The sequence below is a fragment of the Scyliorhinus canicula genome, chromosome 2, assembly GCF_902713615.1.
Source record: "Scyliorhinus canicula chromosome 2, sScyCan1.1, whole genome shotgun sequence".
Lineage (NCBI taxonomy): Eukaryota > Metazoa > Chordata > Chondrichthyes > Carcharhiniformes > Scyliorhinidae > Scyliorhinus > Scyliorhinus canicula.
Genome location: NC_052147.1, coordinates 214,510,678 through 214,535,499, shown reverse-complemented (window position 1 = coordinate 214,535,499; position 24,822 = coordinate 214,510,678). Strand labels below are relative to the sequence as shown.

At 49.0% G+C, this 24,822-nt stretch overlaps 1 protein-coding gene across 6 annotated transcripts in view; it reads right to left on the bottom strand.

The window, feature by feature from the left end:
- galnt13 (UDP-N-acetyl-alpha-D-galactosamine:polypeptide N-acetylgalactosaminyltransferase 13) overlaps positions 1-24,822 on the bottom strand; it is a 704,750-nt gene that overhangs the window by 174,482 nt on the left and 505,446 nt on the right. For 4 of the 6 annotated variants that reach the window (XM_038789559.1, XM_038789557.1, XM_038789558.1 and 1 more), the window contains 2 exons: positions 21,599-21,773; positions 19,769-19,976 (listed from right to left, as the gene is read on the bottom strand). In XM_038789559.1, the coding sequence (XP_038645487.1) occupies positions 19,769-19,976; positions 21,599-21,773 (383 nt within the window). The remainder of the gene's footprint in view (positions 1-19,768; positions 19,977-21,598; positions 21,774-24,822) is intronic. The other 2 variants (XM_038789560.1, XM_038789561.1) reach the window with 1 other exon arrangement.

Sequence of the window (24,822 nt, the reverse complement as noted above, 5' to 3'; positions counted from 1 at the left end):
GTAGCTGTGCTGACTGCTTACAAGTGCCTGGACAGTGTTAGGAATTTCAAGTTTTGTAAAGGGATATATTTTAAACTGTTTATTTACTTTCAAGACAGAATAGAGTGAACTGGCTGACTGCTGGTTGTTAGTATGTTACTCTTGCAATGCACATGCGTTGCTTCTTGTACCAGGTCCTGAATTGGCACGAAAACTACTAATGCCACAACTGATGCTTTATTGGCTACTCGCTATAACTGGCTTTCCAGCTCATCTTGGGCCATTTCAGTGTGGCTGGAATGTCTTTTCAGTTAGATTCTCTGTTGGCACAACCAGCGATCTATGCAGCAATAGATCACTGAACTGAAATTGAGGCTGATATAAATCGATTTGTTGTCTTATCGAGCACTGTGAATCCAGACAAGACAAATTCTTCTGTACATTGCAACCGAAGGTACATACAGCTTCTGTTGGATTACTGTCAAATGAATGTATGGCCACAATTAGAATCTCTGCACAGGGTTAAGGTTAAGGCACTGCAGCTGGTCTTGAAGTTGTTAAAAACCCCTGTGTCGATGTTATTGGTGAACCCTCTGCAGTGTAAGTTGTTTTTGGTCATCTGTAATGATGGTGCAAAGTGATAGTGCTAAGAAAGGAACACTCTCTTGTATTCAAGCTCTGAGAGGTATCAGTCACATCAAGTTGTCATGTTCCCGTTCTTCTGATTCAATTTTAAAGGGCTCCTTCTCACTTGTGCTTTATGCAAAAATTAGTGTTCCATGGAGTTAATGATTCTGGGCGCTGTTGTTCATCATCCATAAAATTGGTTGTTGGATCCTTGGGGACCCAATAAAAACATATCAGGAACATTTGTTACGATGGGAAGGCCTTTCATTTTTGTGAAACCAGTAATTCCAGAAAGAATGAGTCACTCCTCTTGCTGCTAACTTTCCAGTGGTTGGTTCAGATAACATTTGCCCTGGTATATCAGCCTCAATTTCAGTTCAGTGATCTATTGCTGCATAGATCGCTGGTTGTGGCACCAGTGACCTATTGTGTCCAGTCGTGTAGTGAAGTCTGTCTGATTTCATATCTGTCAGCTGAGGAGTCTGAAACTGAATTTCAACACTATAGTTGCGATAGCTGCCTTACAAACTGAGCTGTGTCCTCACAATTCGCAACTCATGCTGAAGAAAATTGCTTTTCATGGAGACTAGTGAATAGTAAGCAACAAAGCCAGTTCTTTTTACTGATATGTTTAGCATTTCTTGGAGTGATAGTGATTTGGCAAACAACTCCGTTGAGAAGAGCTGCCTTCAATCTTTCCTCCGAAATGTTGCTATCACCTCAAACTCATAATAATAATAATAATCTTTATTAGTGTCACAAGTAGGCTTACATTAACACTGCAATGAAGTTACTATGAAAATCTCCAAGTCGCCACACTACGGCGCCTGATCGGGTACATTGAGGGAGAATTCTGAATGTCCAATTCACCTAACAAGCACGTCTTTCGGGATTTATAGAGGAATATGAGATTACAGCACTTAAAATAAGTGTGAAACAGCCTGAATGCAATGCAGTTAAAAACAAGGAAATGAAAATGCAAATGAAAAAGGCACAATAGAAGAATAAATACACCCGAGTGAAAGCTGATCAAGTAAATCCCCCCCAAAAAATCAAAAATCTTCCAAACTTTCTCAGAAAGCAAAACGTCACATATTTTAATAATTAAGAAAGATAGGGAGGTAATTTCTCAAGTATCAAGTTCTAAAGGACTTAAAGCATGCCAACATATTTCCTAGTCAATATTTATAAAATTATGGGGTGTGTTGATTTATTTGAAATCAGCTCAAAAGATGCTTAATGGATGGGTGGACATCAAGTCCATCATTCCTACTCCTTCCTCCAGAGAAATGTAGAATGATACCTCACACCAATGCGCGTAAGTTATTAGCAACATATTTGCTTCAAAGTTATTTGAAATTCAGGATTAGAGAACAGAAGTCATTCTTCACAGTGCCAGGAACCTGGGTTCGATTCCTGGCTTGGGTCACTGTCTGTACGGAGTCTGCAGGTTCTCCCCGTGGTCAATACACGGGGCAGGGCGGCACAGCTGTGCATGTGGCCCCCGGTCCCAGAGGACCCCTGCCAGGGGCATCAAATGCCACGGGATGAGTTAAGCAGCTGGCTGCCTCCATAGCAGATGTGCATCCTGGTGAGACACCGAGACGTAGTGGTAGAGAGAGGAGGGAAATGCATCTTGAGGATCACTGCGGGCACCAGCAGGGGGGGGGGACGTGGTAGGTATAGGGTGAGGGAGCGGGGAGAGCTGCACCATCGGGAGAGTGGGAACATATATTGAACAATAAACCCCGTTGTGGCACAACCAGTAGGAAGCCTCTGTCACTTTCATCCGCAATGCATCACCGCTTGCAGGTGATGGGTGTGAGTGAGCACTCAGCAGACAGACAGGGGTCAGAGTATCGCATAGATTGAGGAGCACCAGTGCCCAGCTCTCTGTGGGTTATCATTACCCTCTGCCCTTGACAGTGACTCGCTGACAGTGCCCTGGAGTGATGTGACACATACCCTGGGACGGTGGGAAATGGAGGTGGTGGGTGGGTAATGATGCGACGATGGACCGGGCCACATGCTAAGTGAATCGGACGAGTATGAGGGCTTCCCTGGCTGCTGGGCTTGCCAGACCCTCAGCGCTGCCACCTGCCCTGCAGTCTCCGGCTGGGCCTCAGATTCCTCACCGGCCTCATCCTCCAACCCCTGCTGGTCCGGCACCTCATCATCATCCTCATCCCTGTCCCCCCTCTCCTCCTCCTCCTCTTCCTCATCACTCCCTCCTCTCCTCCGACATGGCCACATGTTTCTCGTCACCAATCTCCAGCTCGTCGCCCCATTGCTGTGCGAGGTTGTGGAGGAATCAGCAGACCACCACAAAGCGGACAACCCGCCAGACGGCATACTGCAGGGCAGCACCGGAGAGTTCGAGGCATCGGAACTGCATGTTAAGGAGTCCAATACACATCTCAATGACATCCCGGTGGCTGCATGGGCCTCATTGTACCAGGACTCCACCTCGATCTTCGGCCTGTCTATTGGCGTCATTAGCCAGGTCCTCAGCGGATATCCCTTATCCCCCAAGAGCCAACTGCCCATCCTGGGGTGCTCCTCGAAGAGGCTGGGGATGACTGACTGCCCCAGGATGTAACTGTCGTGCACATTCACCGGGAAGCAGGCACACATGTGCATTATCTTCATGTGGTGGCCACACACGAGTTGTATGTTGAGGGAGTATTTCGGTTAAAATAGGGCACCCCAATATGGCCCAGTGAGTGCATGACATCTATGACTCCCTGGACCTGGGGCATCCCAACGATGGTGGAGAAACCTGCTGCCCAGGCATTCTGTTAGGCCTGGTCCATGTCAAAAATTATGTACAGAAGGCAGAAGGCACAGAATTCTGAAGACCTGCAGATCCAGACATAGGAACAGCTTCTTCCCCGCAGCTACAAGACTCCTCAACGACTCCCCTCAGACTGATCTGTTCCCTGTAAGAACACTATTCACGATGCCCTATGCTGCTTTTGCTCATGTATTTGCTTTGTTTGGCCCTTCGTTCCGCACTGCAACCAATCACTGTTTGTCGATGTACCATTTGTCAATATTTTCTGTTGATTGTTCTCTTTGTCTCCTACGTTTAGCACTGTTTAAGGCTGTTTAGCACTGGGCTAAATTGCTGGCTTTGAAAGCAGACCAAGCAGGCCAGCAGCACGGTTCGATTCCCGTACCAGCCTCCCCGAACAGGCGCCGGAATGTGGCGACTCGGGTCTTTTCACAGTAACTTCATTTGAAGCCTACTCGTGACAATAAGCGATTTTCATTTCATTTCATTTCACGTAAGCACTGTGTACATTCCCTCAGCCGCAGAAAAATACTTTTCACTGTACTTCAATACATGTTGACAATAAATCAAATCAAAATCAAAATGTAGTCTTTCGCCCCGGACATACAGGGCATTTGTGACCTGCCAGATGCACCTGTGGCTGTGGCCTGTGAGATACTATACAGGTCCCCACTTGAGCCCTTGAATGATCCCGTGGCATAAAGGTTCAGGGCTGCAGTGACCTTGGCGGTCACCGGGAGCGGGTGTCCTCCTCCTCCATGTGGTGCCAAGTCAGCGAGAATATGGCACAGGTGTTGCAATGTCTCCTTTTTGAGAACGAGCTTCCTGCGGCACATGCTGTCTATCATCTGTTTGAATTACCAGCAGCGCCTGTACACCCTGGACCATCGCGGGACTCCCCTCTGGATCCCTCCCGAGCCTGACGTGCGGCCAGGTCCTCAGGGTGTGGGGCACGTCTGGCATATGGGCGATCTCGAGCATCTGCAGTCGCTGCTGCTGCTGCCGCCATCTACAGCGTCTGCCGTATTGCATAGCACCAGTATCACTAGGGAAATCGCTGCGTCCAACATCCCTGCCTCGGCAGTTGGTGGGGGTTATGGCTGGTTTGGAGGGAGACGGGCATGGACAAGGGCTGCCCCCTGAATGGGTACAGACGATCCAGGGGTTGGCATGGTAGTGCAGCGAACAGTTGCCCCCCGGCATCTCCCCCCCTCCCCCACTGGCAGCCCACCCCTGCAGAGGGTCCCCCAACCCTAGCCGAGGGTCGCCCATCTCCCACCGAGCACTGGGGCAGCAAGCCCAGCGCCCCTGGCTCTTTGCCTGTGAGCAAAGATGGCTCTTTACCTCCATGGCTCCCCATAGACGCCCTTCTGTCAGGTTCACGTTTTTAAAAAGCAATAATAACTGGCCACTTATTGACCACTTGTTGGGGAGGCCGCTGAATGACAGAAGGTCATTGGATAAGGGGTGGCTTGTGTTAATTGTATGAAAATAGCGCTTAAGTAATGATAATTGGTTTCTCACCACGTGACGGCTAGATCCCGATTTCGCTTACGTGAGTGGGCTGGTTGCATCACAAACTGTTTGGCACCTAGCGTGGTTCCCGTTTTTGGCCTCTCTCGCCATTTACCTCAGAGTGGCTGATAGCCTCTTTAATTTGCACCAGTGGAAGGGTCCTTGCTGGCACACAATACATATTCAGCTTTGTGAACTTGAGAGACGGTGTTAGCTGGAGAAATAAGAACAGAGAATGGTGGAAATACTTAGCAGGTCAGGCAGTATCTGTGCAAAAGAGAAAAAGGTTAACATTATAGACCAATGAAACGTTAACTCTGTTTCTCTCTGCACAGATGTTACCGAACTGCTGAGTATCTCACGCACCATCTCTTTTCATTTCAGATTTTCAGCATCTGCACTATTTTGCTTCATATTAGCTTGAAATTGAGCTTGAAAATAGCGCTGCCCGAGTGAAATTAGCGTTGCACCCCATTAACTGATATCACGATCTTCCTACTCTACACACTTCGAGCAATCACCCCTAGCTATCAAACAGCATCAATAAGGCCAAAAGCAGCTGAATCTTGTAACTACCGTTTCTTTTTGTGAATACACAGCTCTTTACATAATGAAGTACAATCAATAATTATGTTTGTTGAAATTAACTGGATTAAAAATATGGTTGACGTCTGATTGAAGTGACGTAATGGGGTTCACCATCACATATATGGAACCATATGTGATCTCAAATATGCAACTTATTCAACCACTAAATCTGAAACAAATTAAATTAAGATGATAAATCACCGACGTGTTCAGTAACAGATGGATGCAGCATTTGGGAAGAAACCTTTACGTTAATGAGACTGAACAAAAGCAAATTAAGGGAAAATTCAATGTTGCGCAAAATTCTTGTATCAAATTGGAATGACTTATTAAACATGTGTGTACATTTATTTCCCAAACAGATAATTTTCTGCCTTAACTAAGGCAGTAAATCTTCAACTAATTGCAGCAAAAAGGGAGGGGAAATAAAACTTCATTGCCAGAGCTGGGAGTAGGGGATTTTGTTTCACAATCTAACTTTGCTAAATCAACAGTGCCTTGGACTTTTCTCTTGGTTATGCTCTTTATTTTGGAATAATTAGACAAATATCAGCGGCATCAATGTGTTCTACTCCGCACGTACAGCAAACGCCGTTCACATATCATGAGCAGGTCTGACCCGGTATTCTCCGGGGCCGCTGCGATGCTCTGGCTTCCGCCAGGGGGAATTACTGATGTGTGTTACACTTGTGGTTTTAAAAATCGGGAAATAGGTTGACGGGGGAGAGGGAGGAGTTAGAACATGAAGAGGTACAACCGTGGGCTGCCGGCCCTGCCGCTGGCTGGGGGTGGAGCATCTGCCCGGCCTGGGGGTGGAGCAACGGGGGGGAAGAGCAGCGAATGGGCGGTGGGGTTGGAGTGACCTCCAAGTCCAAATGTCCAGCCATTTTGCTGTACACCACACTTAGCACCCACTGTGGCCCATGGTTGTGCAGAGTGACACCAGCAGTATGGGTTGACTCATACCACCACCCCCGCACTCCGCAATGGGATCCTTCCAGGCGCTGAGTGGGGACCTATCCAGAATCTCACAGAGCTCCACGCACAGGTGCATCCACACCGTCATGGAGGCCCCATTGCCCGGTCAGCACAATATATCCAATTCAATGTGGACAGAGCCTCCCAGGATGCCTGGGCAATGGGGTTTGCCAACATGGCACAGATGCCCCGGGTACAGGGGGTGATCGAGAGGATACATACCACCCAATGAGCACCTGCAGATGGCAGGCCGGTCTTCACAAACTGGAAGATGTTCCACTCGATTGAGGATTGGCTGACTGACAGAAAGCAGAGGGTCGGGTGAAAGGGCTCCTTTTCTGGCTGGTGAACTGTAACTAATGAGGTGCCACAGGGTTCAATTCTCGGACCTCAACTGTATATAAATGATCGGCAAGCAGGGACAGAGTGTAACACAACAAAATTTGTGGATGATACTAAAATAGGTGAGAAAGCAGGCAATGAAGATGAGATACAGATTTTACAGACGGATATACATAGGCAATGGGGTAAAGATTTGGCAGATGGAGTTTTATTTATTTTTTTAAAATAATTTTTATTGGAATTGTTTGAAAAATATATATCAACAGGACAATAATAACAATAACAATAATAATAAACACCCACCGGCACCCGTAACAACGCATATAACAAACCCCCCCCCCCCCACCCAATAAACAACAAAATAAATTAACAATAAGCAAATTAACTTAAACACTATCCCCCTAAACCCCCCCCCCCCTCGCCTTCCCCCCCCTCCCCCCCCGGGTTGCTGCTGCTGCTGACCTAGTACCTTATCGTTGAGCCAGAAAGTCGAGGAAAGGCTGCCACCTCCTAAAGAACCCTTGTACCGAACCCCTCAGGGCGAATTTGACCCTCTCCAGCTGAATGAATCCCGCCATGTCATTAATCCAGGTCTCCACGCCCGGAGGTCTCGCCTCTTTCCACTGCAGCAAGATCCTCCGCCGGGCTACTAGGGACGCAAAGGCTAAAACACGGCCTCTTTCGCCTCCTGCACTCCCGGCTCCACCCCCACCCCAAATATCGCGAGTCCTCAGCCTGGCTTGACCCTGGATCCCACCACACTCGACACAGCCCTCGCCACCCCCTTCCAGAACTCCTCCAGTGCCGGGCATGCCCAGAACATATGGGCATGGTTCGCTGGACTCCCCGAACACCTGACGCACCTGTCTTCACCCCCAAAGAACCTACTCATCCTAGATCCGGACATGTGGGCCCGGTGCAGCACCTTGAACTGGATGAGACTAAACCTCGCACATGAAGAGGAGGAGTTCACCCTCTCCAGGGTGTCCGCCCATGTCCCCTCCTCAATCTGCTCCCCCAGCTCCACCTCCCACTTAGCCTTCAGCTCCTCTACCGATGCCTCCCCCACCTCCTGCATTACCTGGTAGATGTCAGACACCTTTCCATCCCCGACCCACACCCCCGAAAGCACCCTATCCCTTACCCCCCGTGGGGGCAGCAAAGGGAACCCCTCCACCTGTCGCCTAGCAAACGCCTTGACCTGAAGGTACCTGAACATATTCCCCGGGGGGAGCTTAAACTTCTCCTCCAGTTCACCAAGGCTCGCGAACCTCCCGTCAATAAACAGGTCTCCCAACTTCCTAATGCCCACCCTGTGCCACCCCAGGAACCCGCCATCCATGTTCCCTGGGACAAACCGGTGATTCCCCTGCAGCAGGGCCTCCACCGAGCCCCCCACTTCCCCCGTGTCGCCTCCACTGCCCCCAAATTTTGAGGGTAGCCGCCACCACCGGGCTCGTAGTGTACCTCGTTGGAGGGGGCGGCAGCGGCGCCGTTACCAGTGCCTTCAGGCTCATGCCTCCACAGGACGCCATCTCCATCCGTTTCCATGCTGCCCCCTCCCCATCCATTACCCACTTACGTACCATCGAGACGTTAGCCGCCCAATAGTACCCAGAGAGGTTGGGCAGCGCCAGCCCCCCTCTATCCCTGCCCCGTTCCAAAAAGACCCTCCTTACCCTCGGAGTCCCATGCGCCCAAACAAATTCCAGAATGCTGCTGTTCACCCTCCTAAAAAAGGCCCTAGGAACGAAAATGGGGAGGCACTGAAACAAAAACAAAAACCTCGGGAGCACCGTAATTTTAACGGACTGTACTCTACCCGCCAACGACAACGGCAGCATGTCCCCCCTTTTAAATTCCTCCTCCATCTGCCGAGTCCCCCAGGTACCTAAAGCTCCTCACTGCCCTCTTTAGCGGGAGCCTACCAATCCCCTCCTCCTGATCTCCCGGGTGTACGACAAACAGCTCACTCTTACTCAGGTTCAATTTATATCCCGAGAAATTCCCGAACTCAGCAAGAATCTCCATCACCTCCGGCATTCCCCCCACCGGGTCTGCTACATACAGCAGCAAGTCATCTGCATACTGCGACACTCGGTGCTCCTCCCCATCTCGCACCAAACCCCTCCACCTCCCCAACTCCCTGAGAGCCATGGCAAGAGGATCAATTGCCAACGCAAAAAGCAAGGGGGACAGGGGGCACCCCTGCCTCGTCCCACGGTGGACCCTGAAGTACTCGGACCTCCTCCCATTTGTCGCTACACACGCCATCGGAGCCTCGTACAGCAACCTCACCCAATTAATAAACCCCACCCCAAACCCGAACCTCTCCAACACCTCCCACAAGTACCCCCACTCAACCCTGTCAAAGGCCTTCTCTGCATCCAATGCCACCACAATCTCCGCCTCTCCTTCTGCTGCCGGCATCATTATCACATTTAGCAGCCTTCGCACGTTAGTGTTCAGCTGTCTCCCCTTCACAAAACCCGTCTGATCTCCATGTACCACCCCCGGCACCCAGTCCTCTATTCTAGTGGCCAAGATCTTCGCCAGCAACTTGGCATCTACATTCAGCAGTGAAATTGGCCTGTATGATCCGCACTGCAAGGGGTCCTTATCACGCTTCAGGATCAGGGAAATTAGTCCCCGAGACATCGTCGTGGGCGGAACCCCCCCCTCCCATGCCTCGTTGAAGGTCCTAACCAACAGGGGGCCCACCAGGTCCACGTATTTCTTATAAAATTCAACCGGGAACCCATCCGGTCCCGGCGCCTTCCCCGACTGCATGTGGCCAATCCCACTGACCAGCTCCTCCAACTCGATCGGCGCCCCCAGTCCCTCCACCTGCTCCTCCTGCACCCTTGGAAACCGGAGCCTGTCCAAAAAACTCTCCATGCCCCCTCCCACCGCCGGCGGCTCCGACCGGTACAGTTCCCTACAAAAGTCCCTAAAGACCTCATTGACCTCTGCCCCCTGCCGCACCACATTCCCATCTCTATCCTTCACTCCACCAATCTCCCTAGCCGCGTCCCGCTTACGTAGCTGATGCGCCAGCATCCTGCTCGCCTTCTCTCCATACTCATAGACCGCTCCCTGCGCCTTCCTCCACTGTGTCTCCGCCTTTCTGGTGGTCAATAAATCAAACTTGGCCTGCAAGCTACGCCGCTCCCCCAGCAATCCCTCCTCCGGGGCCTCCGCGTACCTCCTATCCACACTCAACAGCTCCTCCGCCAGTCTCTCCCTCTCCCTCCTCTCCCCCCTCTCCCTATGGGCTCGGATGGAGATCAGCTCCCCCCTAATCACTGCCTTCAGAGCCTTCCACACCATCCCCACCTGGACCTCCCCAGTATCATTGACCTCGAGGTACCTCTCGATACATCGCCGAACCCTCCAACACACCTCCTCCTCAGCTAACAACCCCACGTCCAGACGCCAAAGCGGGCGCTGGTCCCGCACCTCCCCAATCTCCAGATCCACCCAATGCGGAGCATGGTCCGAAATCGCAATAGCCGAATACTCGGCCTCCTCCACCCTCGGGACCAGTCCCCTACTCAAAACAAAGAAATCAATGCGGGAATAAACCCTGTGCACATGGGAGAAAAAAGAGTACTCCTGAGCCCTCGGCCTCCCGAACCTCCAGGGATCCACTCCTCCCATCTGGTCCATAAACCCCCTCAACACCTTGGCCGCCGCCGTCCTCCTGCCTGTCCTTGAACTAGAACGATCCAGTAGGGGATCCAGTACCGTATTGAAGTCCCCCCCCCATGATCAAGCCCCCCACCTCCAGGCCAGGAATGCGGCCCAACATACGCCTCATGAAACAAGCATCATCCCAATTTGGGGCGTACACATTTACCAACACCACCCTCTCCCCCTGCAGCTTACCGCTCACCATCACATATCACATATCTATCAGCCACAACCTCAGACGCCTCAAACGCCACCCTCTTCCCCACCAGGATCGCCACCCCCCCGGTTCTTCGAGTCGAGCCCTGAGTGGAAAACCTGCCCCACCCACCCCTTCCTCAGACGGACCTGGTCCGCCACCTTCAGGTGGGTCTCCTGGAGCATGGCCACGTCCGCCTTCAGCCCCTTCAAATGCGAAAACACCCGGGCCCGCTTAACCGGCCCATTCAACCGCCTCACGTTCCACGTAATCAGCCGGATCAGGGGGCATCCCGCCCCCCTCCCCCGTCGACTAGCCATAGCCCATCGACTGCTCGCCCCTGGCCAGCACCCATTCGGCCCATTTCCCACGGCGATAGAACCTCACCCCGACCCGCACCAACTCCTCCCTGGCCAATCCAGCAGCAACCCGGTATCCGCCCCCCCCCCCCCCCCCCCCCCCCCCCCCCCCCCCCCCCCCCCCCCAGGCTAGGACCCCTCCTAGCCGCGACGCTCCCTCCACTGTACTCCCGTGAGCCAGCTGACTTCTGCTGACCCCGGCAGCACCCGCTCTAACTCTGACCCCTCCCGATATGAGGTCCCCACCTCCTCCCCTGCGTCAGCTCCTTGGCACCACTTCAGCGCGGGAAAACCGGTCTGATAACCATGCCCCTCGCCACCAGCTCCACCCCCCTCGTCCCGCAGCGCAGGAAACCAGAGAAAAGCCCGCGCTTTCACACTGCCCCACCCCACCAACGCAGCTCCCAAACAGCAGTCCCAACCCAACCACCAACTCCGTACAAAGACACAGATCAACCACAAACCCCAGTACCCCCCTTAGAACACAAAACCATAACCCACATCGTCCGAAAGCGAGAGAAAAAATAGAAACAAACAGCATAACCAGCTACAGCATAAACAGTGATACAGAAATAGAAAAACTCCCACAGCCCCCAATGTCTAGTTCGAGTCCAGCTTTTCAGCCTGCACAAAGGCCCACGCTTCCTCCGGGGACTCAAAGTAGTGATGCCGGTCCTTGTAGGTGACCCACAGGCGTGCAGGCGGCAACATGCCGAACTTCACCTGCTTTCCGTGGAGCACCGCCTTCGTCCGGTTAAACCCGGCTCTCCGCTTGGCCACCTCCGCACTCCAGTCCTGGTAGACACGCACTACCGAATTCTCCCACATACTACTCCTCACCTTCTTGGTCCATCGGAGAACACACTCCCGTCACTGAACCGATGGAACCGCACCAGCACCGCCCGCAGGAGTTCATTCGCCTTAGGCCGCCTGGACAGTACTCTGTGGGCCCCCTCCAGCTCCAGGGGCAGATGGAAGGATCCTGCCCCCACCAGCGAGTTCAGCATCACGGCCACATAGGCCGGCAGGTCCGACCCCTCCAGCCCCTCCTCGAGGCCCAGGATCCGCAGGTTCTTCCTCCGTGACCGAAGCTCCATCTCCTCGAACCTATCTTGCCACTTTTTATGAAGCGCCTCGTGTATCTCCACCTTCCCCACGAGGGCCGAAACCTCCTCCTCGTGCTCAGAGGCCTGCTGCTGCAACTCAAGTATCGCTGCACCCTGGGCTGTCTGGGTCTCCAGCAGCTTACTAGTCGTCACCCTCAGGGATTGCAACAACTCCCCTTTCAGCTCCGTAAAATAGTGCAGAAGGGCCGCCTGCTGCTCCTCAGCCCACTGCCTCCACTCCTCAGGGGCTTCACCGGCCGCCATTTTGTCCACCTTCCCCCGCTTTTCCAGTGGAGCTACTGCCGTTTTTCTCCTCGCCCCACTCCGAGTCCGCACAATAAATCCTGGGGGGTTTTGCTCCAGACCCCTTTATCCACCGGGAATCATCGAATCAGCGCAGTTTGGGGCCCTTAAAAGAGCCCACAAGTCCTATTAAAGCGGGAGCTGCCGAACGTGCGGCTTAGTTCCGCATAGCCACAACCGGAAGTCCCGCAGATGGAGTTTAATGTGGATAAGTGTGAGGTTATCGAAATGTAAGGCATATTCAAAATGTGGGCAGAGTGATCTGGGTGTCTTTGTTCATTAATTGCAGAAAGTCTGAGGGATGTACAAAATGTAATGAGAAAGGCAAATGGAATGTTAGCATTTATTACAAAATATTAATGCTGTTAGACTCACAAGTTAATGATATCACATGTAAATTTACTGATGATAATGTATTAATTTATTCCTTCAAAGGAAAGGGGATATATTGACATCATGGTTGAGTTGTAATTCATCGACTGACCGCTAGGAGTCTCATTAGTACATAAGTGAATGTTAGAGCCAGGTGACCTCAGACTGATTGGAGAGCTGGAACAGAGAGGCTGCTTGTGCATGATCATACTGTTATTCATCTGTTGTTTTGTATATAGTTGGCCCACAGTTAATGGTAATAAATCGTTTATAGCTTTAGCTACAAGTGTTCTTGTAATATAAATCAGGCCATCCAACGACAACATTACATGGCCCACCGCCAAGCCCGCCCATCTCCGCCCCCCCTCTCCACCACCCGTCTGCCCCTCCCCCACCACACCAGTGCCCCCTCTGCGGCCAGTCCAGACCAGCCCATCCCTCATACCCTTCTGACAGAGCACTGAGGCAAGTTGCAAACATGTGTTTGATGTTAACAAATCAACATATATATTATATATATATAGACAGCTTTGTGCCGTAGCCCCTATCGCTATCCTACATGCTGCACCCATGTCAACTTAACTGGTGTCTGGCTTTCTGGCATTACGGGCCTTAGCGCTACACCCAGGTGGATTCCCCAGGCCTGTTGCAACTCCAGCCGTTTGACCTGGGTCCCTTTGCCGGCTGGATTCTGGGGCAATTTGGCCTGGATGGGCCTGGCTGGTGCTCAGGTTCCCCACGTGGTGTGGTGCTGACCTGTTCAGCCTGCTGCGCATCAGATGCGCCAGGAACAGGAGGGGGAGTCCAAAGCGCTGTGGGGTTCCGGCACCTCCCCTGAGAGAGTCACTGGCCCTATCACCTCCTCCTTGGAGTGCCTGGTGCTTTCCAGAGTGGAGCTAATCCCTGAGGATCCCCCACCACCTGGTGCTGCCAGTGCTGGAGCCCCGCACCCGCCCCAACCAGGGTCTCGATACTCACGACAATGGAGCATAGGGAGTAGACCACCTCCCCCTGGGGCTGCACGACTTCACACTGTGACAGTTCCACCTCCCTCTGTGTCTGTGCCAAGTTGACCAGCCCCCGGACAATGCCACCATTGCCTTCATTTCTGACCCCCTGTGCCTGGGCCAGGCTCTGGAGCACCACTGCAGTGTCCAGGTGGCTCTGGTACATAGATGCCTGTGATAGGACAGCCCTGTCCTGGGCCTCGGCCACTGCCCGGAAAGAGTGCCCCAGGCCTTGAACATTTTGACCCATGGCAGAAACCTTTGGCCTAAGGCCCCCACCACATGGGTGGCAGGCATGGTCGGCATCACCTCCTACCCCGCAGGCGGTTGGACTCTTCCAACTGCACCTGCAGGCGCTGGATGGTTGCCTATACTCCCTTATGTAGGCCCTGGCTCTGAAACTGCATCCCCACTATCAATGGGACCGCCCTTTCCAGAAACCCGAAACCCATCCAGACGCAGATAGTCCCTGGGTTTGGACCACCCACCGACTGTCCGCCTCCTGCGGGTACCTACTTCCCTCTAATGTACCACTGCACGTGTGGTGCGCACCACATAGTGCACCATGAGACCCTTTGTTAAGGTGCCCAACTAAAGTGAGTGTCTCTGAGATGGTGGAGGGTGTTGTAGAGAGCTGTGACGGGAAATCAGTACCACCCTCGGAATGGAGATCCTGCGAGACTCAAGACGAGATGCATGATTGGACTGCGGGTTGCGGTGCGGGTGGTGGAGGGAGGGTGTGGGAGAGGTGGTGGTGGAGGGGGTGTGCAGGTGGTTGTGGGTGGTAGATGGGGGTGTGGGAGTGGTAGTGGAATGGGGGTGCAGGGGTGGTGGTGCTGGTGGAAGGGGGTATCGGGATGGTGTTGGTGAGGGAAAAGTGCAGGGATGGTGGTGGTGGAGGGGTGTGTGGGGCTGCTGAAGGAGGCAGTGGGGGTGGGGGGGGGGGGGTGCGGTGGTGACACATGTGCCATGGGGAACCAAACTCAGCGGCGTCTCATTTGCTCGCCCGATGCTGACCACCTCGATGAATGCCCTCTCACCCAGTCTCAGCAATGCCTGTTGATCTTCCGAGGTGAGGGGCTGCAGGTATGGTGGTTCCCCTCTGGTATTTTCCCGCTCGGTTGTGGGCCGATTTCTCCTGGGGGTGGTGGGGAGGGGGGTGGGGCAGGGAGCACAGAAAACGTCCAGTGTTAAATAGTCGGGATGGGTAACTGGTGACCTTTGTGACCAGGGCACCCGGCCTTGGCGGCCCGTATGGGTGCTGGCAGGTGGTGCAGAGTGGGGATTCGATCCCCCTCCGGGGAGGGGTTACGGGTGTGTGGGACAGGGATTAGTGCAGGGGCTGGTTTAGCACACTGGGCTAAATCACTGGCTTTTAAAGCAGACCAAGGCAGGCCAGCAGCACGGTTCAATTCCCGTACCAGCCTCCCTGAACAGGCGCCGGAATGTGTCGACTAGGGACTTTTCACAGTAACTTCATTGAAGCCTACTCGTGACAATAAGCAATTTTCATTTCATTTCAGGAGCACAGTGCTGCCTACTCACCCTGGCCACCCTGAGTAGGTTGTGCAGTTTCTTTCAGCATTGCTGGCCGGCCCTTGTGGCGTTGCCCAGGCCTCTCACAGCATCTCCAACCTGCGCCCAGGCCTGGTGCACGCCGGCAGGTGATAACCTCCTCCTCACCCCGGCATCCAGCAGTGTCTCCAGTTCAGCATCAGTGAATCATGGTGCCGCTCTTCGAGTTGCCATCTAGTTGGCTGGGATGGTGTGTGCGGGAAGTGGAGTGCTTATATGCAGCTGCAGCTTGTCAGCCTCCCGAGTGACCATCCCACTCCGGCAAATCAGTCTTATTCCACATGGCGCCAGTGCTAGCTAATTAACGGTTGATGAATTGCTTTGGGGACGGCGCCAATTTTCCTGTCGTAGAATACATCGGTTCAGTCCCAGCGTCAACAAGCGGAGAACCCCACAGCAAACCTTTAGAAAAATTTATATCCTCTTGTTCAGGCTTTCTCTCTCGGTCCTGTGCTCATGTTTCTCCATCTGTTGCTTGCTTGATGCAAGCTGCTCTTCTTGATGATTAACTTGTGATTCCTTCACCTGCAGTTCATGGGAACTAGGTCATCTGCCTGTTTGTTTCAATATTTTCTCTTGATTCTATTAAGTTCTGGTGCTCCCACTTCAGAACATCTCTTTCAGTCTTCTCAAGGCCCCTAAATAAGTTTGGAAATTCTGTTCTGAATTTTTGTTGTTTGTCTTGGCTTCCCATTTTGTCTACCTTATTGATTAGTTGTCGATCTGTTCAACCTCTTCAGCTTAGTAATGAACATGCTTGGTTATGGGGCTGGGTTAGCACAGTGGACTAAACAGCTGGCTTGTAATTCAGAACAAGGCCAGCAGCACAGGTTCAATTCCTGTACCGGCCCCCTGAACAGGTGCCAGAACGTGGCGACTAAGGGCTTTTCACAGTAACTTCATTGAAGCCTACGTGTGACAATAAGTGATTATTGTTATTATGGCTTATGTACAAAGCTTTTGTGATTCCTTTTCGGTTGTACTGAAGTGCAGCAGTCAAATGTCCCTTGATTTTTAGTTGAATACCCCCTGGACCATGAAGTTGTATCGGCGATGGCTGGAGAAGCCTTGCTTTAACCATTGTTCTCTGTCTGAAAGCACTGAAATACTGTTCCAGTTTCTAATTCAAAGTTTGTTTTATACCCATTGACCACAATCTCTGCATTCCAATAGTTCCCATTAGACCCTGTAACTTCTCCAAAGAATGGCACTTCATTGTCTTTTTGCATCTTTAATTTCTTGAATCCAACATGCTTTATTTTTATTTATTTATTTATTCATTCATTTACAGGCGTCGCGGTGGTTAGACCAGCATTTATTGCCCATCCCTAGTTGGCCTACAGAAGATGGTGGTGTGTTGCCTTCTTGAACTGCTGCAGTCCTTCCGGTGCAGGTACACCCACTGTGCTATTAGGGACGAAGTTACAGGATGTTGCCCCAGTGACAGCGAATGAACGGCGATATATTTCCATGTCAGGGTGGTGAGCGACTTGGAGGGGTACCTCCAGGTGGTGGGGTATCTGCTGCTCTCGTCCTTCTAGATGGTAGTGGTTGTGGGTTTGGAAGGTGATGTCTAAGGAACCTTGGTGAGTTTAATTGGATTCCCCTTAATTTTTTTGAGTTGGGAGATTTTTGCCGTATGATGCAGCTTTAAAATATCCTCTCTTCTCAGAGAGAAGGACACTCTGCATTTATGGCGGGACATTATTTGAATCATTACAGCTTTTTCCCACCACGACTGCTTGCTACTTTTTCAGTCGCTGGCCCATTTACACAGTGCTTTTTCCATTGTCTTTACTGCTGTCAACATCTGCCATCATCATTTATCATTATTTTTCCAAGATCAAAGAAGGCTGAAAGATGACTTGATGTGTATAAAATTATGAGGGGAAGAGACAGACTGGACGAGGACATTTTTTTTTTCATGTACAATTATTGATATTAAACATGTATCATTGTCAGATGAGGAGCAATATTTCCAGTGGTAATGCTCTGCCTTGCAGTAAAACCCCCCTCCCTTTTAAGTTAACTTTACGATCTTCAGTATCCAGCAGAACCAACAGAATTCCTACTCCCAACCAGTCCCTGGCTAGAGGAGCTGTTCCAAATCAATGTGATTAAAATTCTAGAACCAGGGGACAGAGATTCAAGATAAGTGGCAGAAGGTATGAAGGGGGCATGAGGAAGAACCTTTTTACAGAGAGAGTAGTGGGGTCTGGAATACACTGCCTGAGTTGGTGGTGGAGGCAGATACTCTAAACTCTTTTTAAAAGTATCTGGATCTGCACCTTGTGTGCTGTTAGTTACGGGGTTATGGACTCGGTCCAGGCAAGTGGGATCAGAAAGGGCACCTGTGTGTCCTCAGGCTGCATTGGACAAGATGGGCCGAATGGCTTCCTTCTGTGCTGTAACTTTTTTATGATTCTATGATTATGGGTCGTAGCTTAGAATGTCCTTGGTTAAGATCAATAAGAGACTGGTAGAGGCAGGGCTGTTGGCAAACGTGAACTTTTATTAAGCACTAAACAAGGTCATCATTGGATTTGTCATTCCAGATTTTTATTGAATTTATTTTCGTTTTTTTAAATTTTAGAGTGCCCAATTATTTTTTTCCAATTAAGGGGCAATTTAGCGTGGCCAATCCACCTAACCTGCACATCTTTTGGGTTGTGGGGGTGAAACCCACGCAGAAACGGGGAGAATGTGCAAACTCCTCACGGACAGTGACCCAGGGCTGGGATTCGAACCCGGGTCCTCAGCGCCGTAGGCAGCAATGCTAACCACTGTGCCACCGTGCTGCCCTTTTTACTGAATTCAAATGTCACCATTGCAATGGAGCGATTTGAATCTGGACCCCCAAAGCATACTCTGGGTTTCTGGTTTACTACTCCAGTGACACTACCACGATGCCATAGTTTCCCCATAAACTCTATTGGGTTAAACTGGACGAGGACATTTTTTTTTTCATGTACAATTATTGATATTAAACATGTATCATTGTCAGATGAGGAGCAATATTTCCAGTGGTAATGCAGTAAAACCCCCCTCCCTTTTAAGTTAACTTTACGATCTTCAGTATCCCGCAGAACCAACAGAATTCCTACTCCCAACCAGTCCCTGGCTAGAGGAGCTGTTCCAAATGAATGTGATTAAAGTAACAAAAAGACACAAATGGTTTGGGATTCCAACCGCTTTCACAGGGTGGATTGTAGGCTCACTCTGCCAAAACTGGGAGTTGAACAATCTTGGTGGAATTTTATCCTCAAAAGTGTACACGTCCTTTGGGCCAGGATACAACAGTTGGTAAGCAACACGCAGAACTTTTTCGGATGTGAATATATTCATGAGATTTCCCCTGTTGATGTACAATTGGCAGAAGAACTGCAGAGAATGTGGAAAAATTTAATAAATGGTCATTTTTCCCCGAGCTTCCAAAATCTATCTGCCGAGGTTAGAGTGGACATTCCGGAGCACCCTGCTGAGGATTCACTTCCCTAGGCTCTACCGAAAGCTAACCATCTTGAGAATGCACAATGTAAATAGGGAAAGTAATTCTGAGACTAAATTGGGTGTTGTACTGTGGTTTAAACATACACTGAGAAATTATTGCTGCAGAAAATTGGAAGGATAGGAACATATCCCAAATGGGTTCTGAAGTGGGAGGGTAGTGTAAAATTGTATGGACGAGATTTTGTACAGATCTGGCCGGCCCCGACCCAGATACAATTTTATGGTGGGGCAAGCAGGGTTTCGACAGGAAGTTTATTCATGCTCCTATTAAGGCCCTTACCGCCACTTAAGGGCCTTTTCCCATCCAACCTCAATTTTTAGGCTGGCGGCTGGCTGTTGGATCAGGGTGCAAAACAGAAATAATCTTCACCCTTTATCTCAGACAGAAAGGGAGGGGGGGGGAAAGAGTGCCCAAAACTAAAGGCCCCTTCAGATTTGGGGCATCCTCCCATCAGCGACCTTGGAGCTCGGACCCTCCCTCTCCTACCCCAGCCTATACCCCCGACACTGAAATGTCAGAGACTTCAAGAGATGGTTATCGACTATGTTATATTTCAAATATTAATAATCTTAGAAAATGCAATGGAAATAACAATTTATTCTCAGCTTTAGCCCATATCAGGACCTGATGACATTCTGCAATTGCAAGCAACCCCAGTACCTATGTCATTATGGAAACAAAATTAACTTTGCTGACCTATTGGACAATGACTGAGATGGGGATTTGTTTTGGCAAGAAATAAGATTCAAAAAGGTAGTTTAAAATAAAATCTCGAGTGGCAGGTGTATTATTCTTTTCTAATGACTCGATCAGCACCATATACCTGTTTTCTTTTATTCTCGCCAGTAGTGGCTCGAGCCAGCCGACAGTGCATTCACAGTGCGCATCTAGAAAAGTAATGACCTGGCCCTTTGAGGCAGCTGCACCACGGAGCCTGGCACGAATCAATCCGGACCGTTGTTCCATTCTAATTATCTTCACTGGAACTTGTAAATTCTTAATGTAATTCTCTAAAGGTTTCTTCAGAAAATCTGCAGAGAAAAGTGTCAAAACCAATTTTTTCAATAACAAAAAAATTTTCAGAGTAACAGCAGTTTACTTTGAGCGTCATGTATGAACTCAAAAAATTCATTAAATGATCAATTCTTACATTTCTTACTCCCCTTGGCCAAAAAAAGTTTCCAGTTTGAAAGAGAGAGCTGCAATGTACGCAAGCAAATCTTAACTAAAATACATCATCACAAAAAGTCTTTAATAGAGGGCTGTATATGATCTTTCTGTCAAAAGACATTTTATACTTTTATTAATATTTTATTATAAAGTTTACTGCATCTTGGCCAGACTTTCATTGTTACAACTTAGATTCCATATGTATGCAAAATATCCATTCCCCAGCTTTATTATTAAATTGAGAAAAACGGATAAAATAGAACAGGACATTATCAAAATGGAGATAAGCAGGAAAGAAAATGAGTGCATCAAGAATTTATCTACAAATCCAAAACTGGTTCTCTGTCCCGCCGCGCCCGCTTTATGTTGCGGCGTGCCCCCACCGGCAACGGGATCCTCCATCAGCAATCCAGCCAGCCAATGGGGTTTCCCATTGTGGGCACCCCCATGCCATTGGGAAATACGCGGGCGCGAGCGCACAGCCGGAAAAACGGAGGATCTCGCTGATGGAGAATCCAGCCCCTGGTCTTTAAAAGGCATCAAATGGAGGAATATTAGGACTTCTAAAAAGATTGGTGGTCACTGAGAACTTTTCCAGACTTTTTCCAAATAAAATGATTAAAAAGCTAGAATCAATCAATTTTCTTTGTGATCTAGAGCTATCCAATTAATTGGGTCAACGTGCATTGTTAGCATAAGCATTTGGCTCTTATTCATCACTTTGACTGTTTTTTTAACAAAACATCTACAGTTAGTAATAATCAATTGGTATGGACAGAATATTATCTATTTTTGTACTAAAAATACAAAAGTTTAAAACACAGAAAGTACCATTCTGTCCATTCTCTACACACAAATACCTTACTGTTCCCATTTTCTATTTCTTTCTCTGCTTCACATACATATAAATTTATTATTTAACAAATATAACATTCCCTGCTGCTTCACTCACTTATTAAGAAATCAATATGGCTTTAAGTAATTTATATTTAAACTTGTGTGTGTTGGGCATAAGGTATAGCTTTAAGTTTTAGTTTCATTTTTAAAACTTGCCTGTAAGTCTGTGGGTTTGTTTAGTATGTTCTTTTAACAACCAGAGCATAAAAAATGGGGTGTTGCCAAGCAACCAGAGGCCCAAAACAATTGCAAAGCAGTCAACTTGGTTGAGAGGTCAGTGCAATTGGAAGCAGGATTCCATAGATACTGCCAGCACTGATAGAACAATGAAAGAGGACAGAAAGCAAGTACCATACTAAAGAACAGAAAAGTCCCAGAAACCAGGGAATGGGACAGAAGGAAGTTCCAGGAAGACTATAAAGTCAAGAAACGGGAATCAAGAAAACAGGTCCTGATCAGTGAAGTTGAGAGTGAGGGGCATAGAGGCTCCAAGTTAAAAGATAGGGTTGCAGGTTGCAGACCTGGAATACTGTCAGTTGGCAAGAATTCAGAGATCCAAGAAGGTTGGTGACTCCTTACTACAGACCTGTGAAGCAGCGGTGTTCTGTTGGCAGATAGGTATCTGAGAGATTGTGTGGAAGCTTTGATGCATGTGACGAAGGAGAGGTTGAAATCCTGGATGTAGGTCCTTGGTGAAGACATCCAAGAGAAAGTGTTGTTTGGGAGCAAGCCGTGTTCTTGAAGAGCAGAGATCGTAAACCCTTGGGTGGAAGACAGATTTCCAGTCAGACCAGTTGGTTCACAATGTGGCAACTGCCCGGGGCGGGGATGGTGGGGGTGGGGGTGGGGGGATATTACTAAAGAAATCTGTAGAAATTGTTTTGGCTGGCCTCTGAAACATGATTTCAAAGTATTCTGACCACATTTCGTCAATTGGTTTACACGGACTATGTACTTATTAAGAACATTTGAGCATAAGATGTATTTTGTAGTTTATGTTATCCTTACTAATCTGCATATATCTGCAAAACTGCGATGGGGTGAAGGAGTTGTGTAAAATAGTTTGTCTTTTCTTATTTGATAAAAGTTTTATTATTTTGTTAACAGTTCATCAGCTGACTCATGTGACTGTTCAGCAGACGCCGTCCATGTATCTCAACAAAAAGTAAAAGTCAGGATCTATCAAGCCGGGTTCCACCCTGCAATCTGACCCAGGATCATAATGCACTCCCTCTGTCAAAACAGTACACGCTCCATAAACCAGTGCAATGAAATGATGTCTCAATATCTCCTCTCTTCTCATTCTTTCCGTTCTCACGGGCAATAAAGGATGGGCAACTAATGCTGGCCTGGTTGTGACAAATCCCAGGAATGAATTTTTTTTAAAAATTCAGGATCTTTCCTCATTGACTCTGGAGCTCGATTTCTACACCCTTCATAATTGCTGAAACCTCAATTAAACCTCATCATTTTACGTGCTTCCATTGCAAAACTCTATTTGTCTGACCCCACTAATCTGACTGTCATTCTTAAGTTTTTTATGGTCTTTTCACTGGTTGTCAAGCTCCTAACTTCATGAAAAATCTGGGTCAAAGTGTCTATTTTGTCACATCTGATTAATTTATTTAAAACTTTTACATATGGTTTGTTGCCTTCCCTCATGAAAAAATGAAAATTGCTTATTGTCACGAGTAGGCTTCAATGAAGTTACTGTGAAAAGCCCCTAGTCGCCACATTCCGGCGCCTGTCCGGGGAGGCTAGTACGGGAATTGAACCGTGCTGCTGGCCTGCTTGGTCTGCTTAAAAAGCCAGTGATTTAGCCCAGTGAGCTAAATTGGCAGCTTGCAGAATCTCTACTTCCTCATTTTCATCACTGGAGAGTGAAAGGACATTTCCTTTTTTCATTTCCTACACATTGGATGGTCCAGCATAGTCACACCCTTTAGGTTAAGAAGTGGTGCAGATTTGATTCATGGTCATGGACGGGAAGGTGTGATTGAAGGTCAGGGATGTAATGGAACTGCAGGTATCATACTGGAGGAATTTCTGCCTTTCCCCTTATTCAAAACAGATAAGTTTTGTGTGTATGAGTATAAAATCTGCCCGGTGGATGAGCAAACTCACCATGGTATCATGGTGCAGGAGACCATTCAAGTTAGGCTTGTAAAAAAAAACGTGGGAGCAATAGAACACAGTATAGTCAGGGAGATATACTGTTTTCTGCAGCTGCAAACATGAATTCCAAAGATTGTGCTACATCCTCAGTGCCAAGGTTCTCACATCTCCTCACTACTGGAGACTACTTGGAGTGGGAGGGGATGGATCCACTTGTTGTGGTTCATATCAAAACGTAGGTAAAGAAATGGGAACCTACTGAGAGAATTTGGGGTTCTGGCCGAAAATAAAGAGCAGCACCCCAAAAGTAAGAATTTCTGAATTTATAAGTGAGTCCAATACAAATTGGCAAAGGGTCAAAAAGAATAGAGGGTTAAGTGCATGGCTTAGAGAATGGTGTGGGAGACAGGGGTTTTGACTTGTGGCATAAGACTGGGGAAAGGCGGTTCTGTCCCAATGGCATTTCAATTGGACTGGGATTGTTATCTCGACAAATCAAATACCTAGAGCTTTAGATGGGGCTTTAAACTGTGAAGTGAGGGGGGGAGGGTTAAGCGATGGGAAATTGCTAGATTTAAAGAGAAAACTCAATGTCAAAGAGCAGTCCAGTGATTTGGATAAAAATAAGCAGAATGTGACTAGGTGGGGGAAAAATGATTAATGGTGGTAGTGCATCAGTGAATAAGGTAAAATCAGGGAATAATGGTAAAAAGTAAAAATTAAAGGTGTTTTATGTGACCAAGCAAAGCATTTGGAAGGTAGATGGATTAAGACATAAATAGAGATAAATAGTTTTTGACCTAACTGACATTACATAGACGTGGGACAAAATCGAACGGCCTTGTTGTGCCCAACTCAGTGATGCAATAAGGTCGTTAAATCTATTGATAGGCCACTTGTTAGATTTATGATGCTTGGGATGTCTCATGAGATCTAATGAAATCTCGCAAGATGTCTCGATCTGGATCTTGCACCCACTAGGCAGGATCCAGATTTGCATACTGAAGTGAGCATTTAGGTTCACTTGAATATGTCTGTGCCAATGTAGCCCAGGCCCAGGATCGAACACCTACTCCTAGGAGACCTCGCTGTGGCACCATTTAGCATTGGCGTTCACAAGCGTGGACCAGGCGTAATAGCTCTTGGGGGAAGAGTCTCCCAGGCGAGAGGAGGCCCCAGGGTGGGCGGGCTCGAGGCATAGTGGTACCCTGGCACCCCCGATGCCACCCGGGATCCTGTCACTGCCAGGATGCCAAGAGGACACTATCAGGCGGCCAGAAATGGGGTGAGGGGGGCTCGAGAACCCCTTAATCGGTAGTTTGGGGTGTTGGGAGGTTGTCCGTAGACCATGGTGGCGTCGAGAGATCGGGGGTCCATTTACACTGCTATTTGCCCCCAAAACGGGACTATTTCTTTCCCATTAAATCAAGCCCATGGTTGTAGCGTGAACAAGGTTAGGAATTAAGTGCTCAAGGTTGCATGGTATTTCAAGAAGATAGAGAAAATAAAAATGGTCAGAGTGGGGGAAAGGATGGGTAGGCTTGATAATTAAGGATATCATAAGGTCAGGAGTACTGAGGAAGGATCTGGTTTGGGAAAGTAGGGAGCAAAATCAATATGGATGGAAATAATTACTAAGAAAGTTCAAAGCAAACTGATGGGAGTAGTTCATAGTTCCCCCTACTGTAGCTAAAA